This window comes from Mandrillus leucophaeus, unplaced genomic scaffold, assembly GCF_000951045.1.
Source record: "Mandrillus leucophaeus isolate KB7577 unplaced genomic scaffold, Mleu.le_1.0 Scaffold1264, whole genome shotgun sequence".
Classification (NCBI taxonomy): Eukaryota; Metazoa; Chordata; class Mammalia; order Primates; family Cercopithecidae; genus Mandrillus; species Mandrillus leucophaeus.
This window is the reverse complement of record NW_012101032.1, coordinates 103,901-106,114: the sequence shown is the minus strand read 5'-3', so window position 1 is coordinate 106,114 and position 2,214 is coordinate 103,901. Positions and strand designations below refer to the sequence as shown.

At 64.7% G+C, this 2,214-nt stretch overlaps 1 protein-coding gene across 1 annotated transcript in view; it reads left to right on the top strand.

Annotated features, from left to right (window-relative positions):
• The window catches only part of GTPBP6 (GTP binding protein 6 (putative)), an 11,157-nt gene that overhangs the window by 6,293 nt on the left and 2,650 nt on the right, over window positions 1-2,214 (top strand). Inside the window, exons 6-7 of the mRNA XM_011972051.1 lie at window positions 1,560-1,708; window positions 1,802-2,083. Of these exons, the coding sequence (XP_011827441.1) occupies window positions 1,560-1,708; window positions 1,802-2,083 (431 nt within the window). The remainder of the gene's footprint in view (window positions 1-1,559; window positions 1,709-1,801; window positions 2,084-2,214) is intronic.

Genomic DNA, 2,214 nt, shown 5'->3' with positions numbered 1-2,214 from the left:
GCCCAGGGGCCGGGCGCTCGGACACCCACACGGCTACAGGCCGGGCGCTCAGATACCCAGTCAGCCAGGGGCTGGGCACTTGGACACCCACTTGGCCCAGGGGCCGGGCGCTCAGATATACCCAGTCAGGCAGGGGCTGGGCACTTGGACACCCACTCGGCCCAGGGGCTGGGCGCTCGGACACCCACACAGCTACAGGCCAGGCGCTTGGACACCCACTCGGCCCAGGGGCTGGGCGCTCAGACACCCACACAGCGAAGGGCTGGGCGCTCGGACACCCACTCAGTCCAGGAGCTGGACTCTCGGGCACCCACTCAGCCTGGGGGCCGGGCACTTGGACACCCACTCGGCCCAGGGGCCGGGCACTCGGACACCCACACAGCGAAGGGCTGGGCGTTCGGAAACACACAGCCAGGGACCCGACGCTCGGACACCCACAGAACTCGGGGCCAGAACAACACCTGCCTCCTGGGGCTCAGACCGAGTGTCCCCGAAGCCTGCCATGCCCCGGGGCAGAGGCTGAGCGGCTGCCCCAGCGTCACCAACACTCAGGGCCGCGTTCTTGCCGCCGTGAGCCGGTGTACAAACAGGAAGCCTCGACCCCCTGGGCTCCAGCGATCCTCCCACCTCAGCCTCCCGAGTAGCTGAGAGCACAGGTGCGCACATCCAGGCCCGGCTCATGTTTGCACTTCGTGCAGAAACCGTCTCGCTCTCTTGTCCAGGCCGGTCTCCAACTCCTTGCCTCAAGCCACGTCCCACAGTGCTGGGGTTGCAGGAAGAACATTATTTGTATTCAGTGCATCCAAACAAACAGAGTGGAGACGTGGATACCCCGGCCGTATACGTGGTAGACGTACACACGGCTGTTTTTTTCTTTTTTTCTTTTTTTTTTGAGACGGAGTCTCGCTCTGTCGCCCAGGCTGGGGTGCAGGGGTGTGATCTCGGCTCACTGCAAGCTCCGCCTCCCGGGTTTACGCCATTCTCCCGCCTCAGCCTCCGAGTAGCTGGGACTACAGGCGCCGCCACCTCGCCCGGCTAGTTTTTTTTTGTATTTTTAGTAGAGACGGGGTTTCACCGTGTCAGCCAGGATGGTCTCGATCTCCTGACCTCGTGATCCACCCGCCTCGGCCTCCCAAAGTGCTGGGATGACAGGCGTGAGCCACCGCGCCCGGCCACGGCTGTTTTTTTTCCCTGCGTTTTTCATATTTTGTATCAGGAACCTGCCCGTAAGAGGTTTTAAATGTGAGAAAAAGCATCCTTTAAAGATGAAAGATCTGACAGGGGATGAACCTGCCCAAAGCTCTGAAGACCCACCGGGTGGGCGGGTGGTGGTGTCGTCATACACGGCACCCCCTCGTGTGTGGGTCTGGGGGTGCGGAGCTGCTGCCTGTGGCGTGGAAGGCTGGTCCTGCGGTGTCCGAGCGGCCTGCACACAGGGGTACCTGCCACTCCCAGCCTGTCGTGGGGAGCTGGTGCCAGCCCCTCTCCCGGGCCGGTCTGCAAGCTTGGGGTTGGACACCAGGCGCTTCGCAGCTCTGACCGCGCGGCCCGACCCGCAGGATCTCATCGTGCACGTGCGGGACGTGAGCCACCCCGAGGCGGAGCTCCAGAAACGCAGCGTTCTGTCCACACTGCACAGCCTGCAGCTGCCCGCCCCGCTCCTGCACTCCATGGTGGAGGTTCACAACAAGGTGGACCTCGTGCCCGGGTGAGTGCGGCCCTGGTGCCCGCAAGCGTCTGCTTCCCCTGCATGCGCTGGAGCCGGGTGGGGAGATGCCCTGTCTCCTCCTGTGAACCGCAGCGGTGGCAGCCGAGACACAGGGAGTGGCCCCGGGCTGTACCCCGTGGGCAGCGGACTCCTGGGCAGGACCCTGATTTCGTCCGGCCGCCCTGAGGCTGAGCGGGGCCTGTGGCATCCCCACCCCGGCAGGTACAGCCCCACGGAACCGAACGCCGTGCCCGTGTCCGCCCTGCTGGGCCACGGGCTCCAGGAGCTGAAGGCTGAGCTCGATGCGGCCGTTTTGAAGGCGACCGGGAGACAGATCCTCACTCTCCGCGTGAGGCTCGCCGGGGCCCAGCTCAGGTGAGCGGCCTGCCGGGGCAGGAGACGGGACGGTGCCGTGGAAGTACCTGTCTCTGCCTCTGAGATGGGCTTTTGGTGGGCACGAAAAGAGCTGTGGGATCCCCCGAGAGCTTTAGGATGTCCAGACGCGA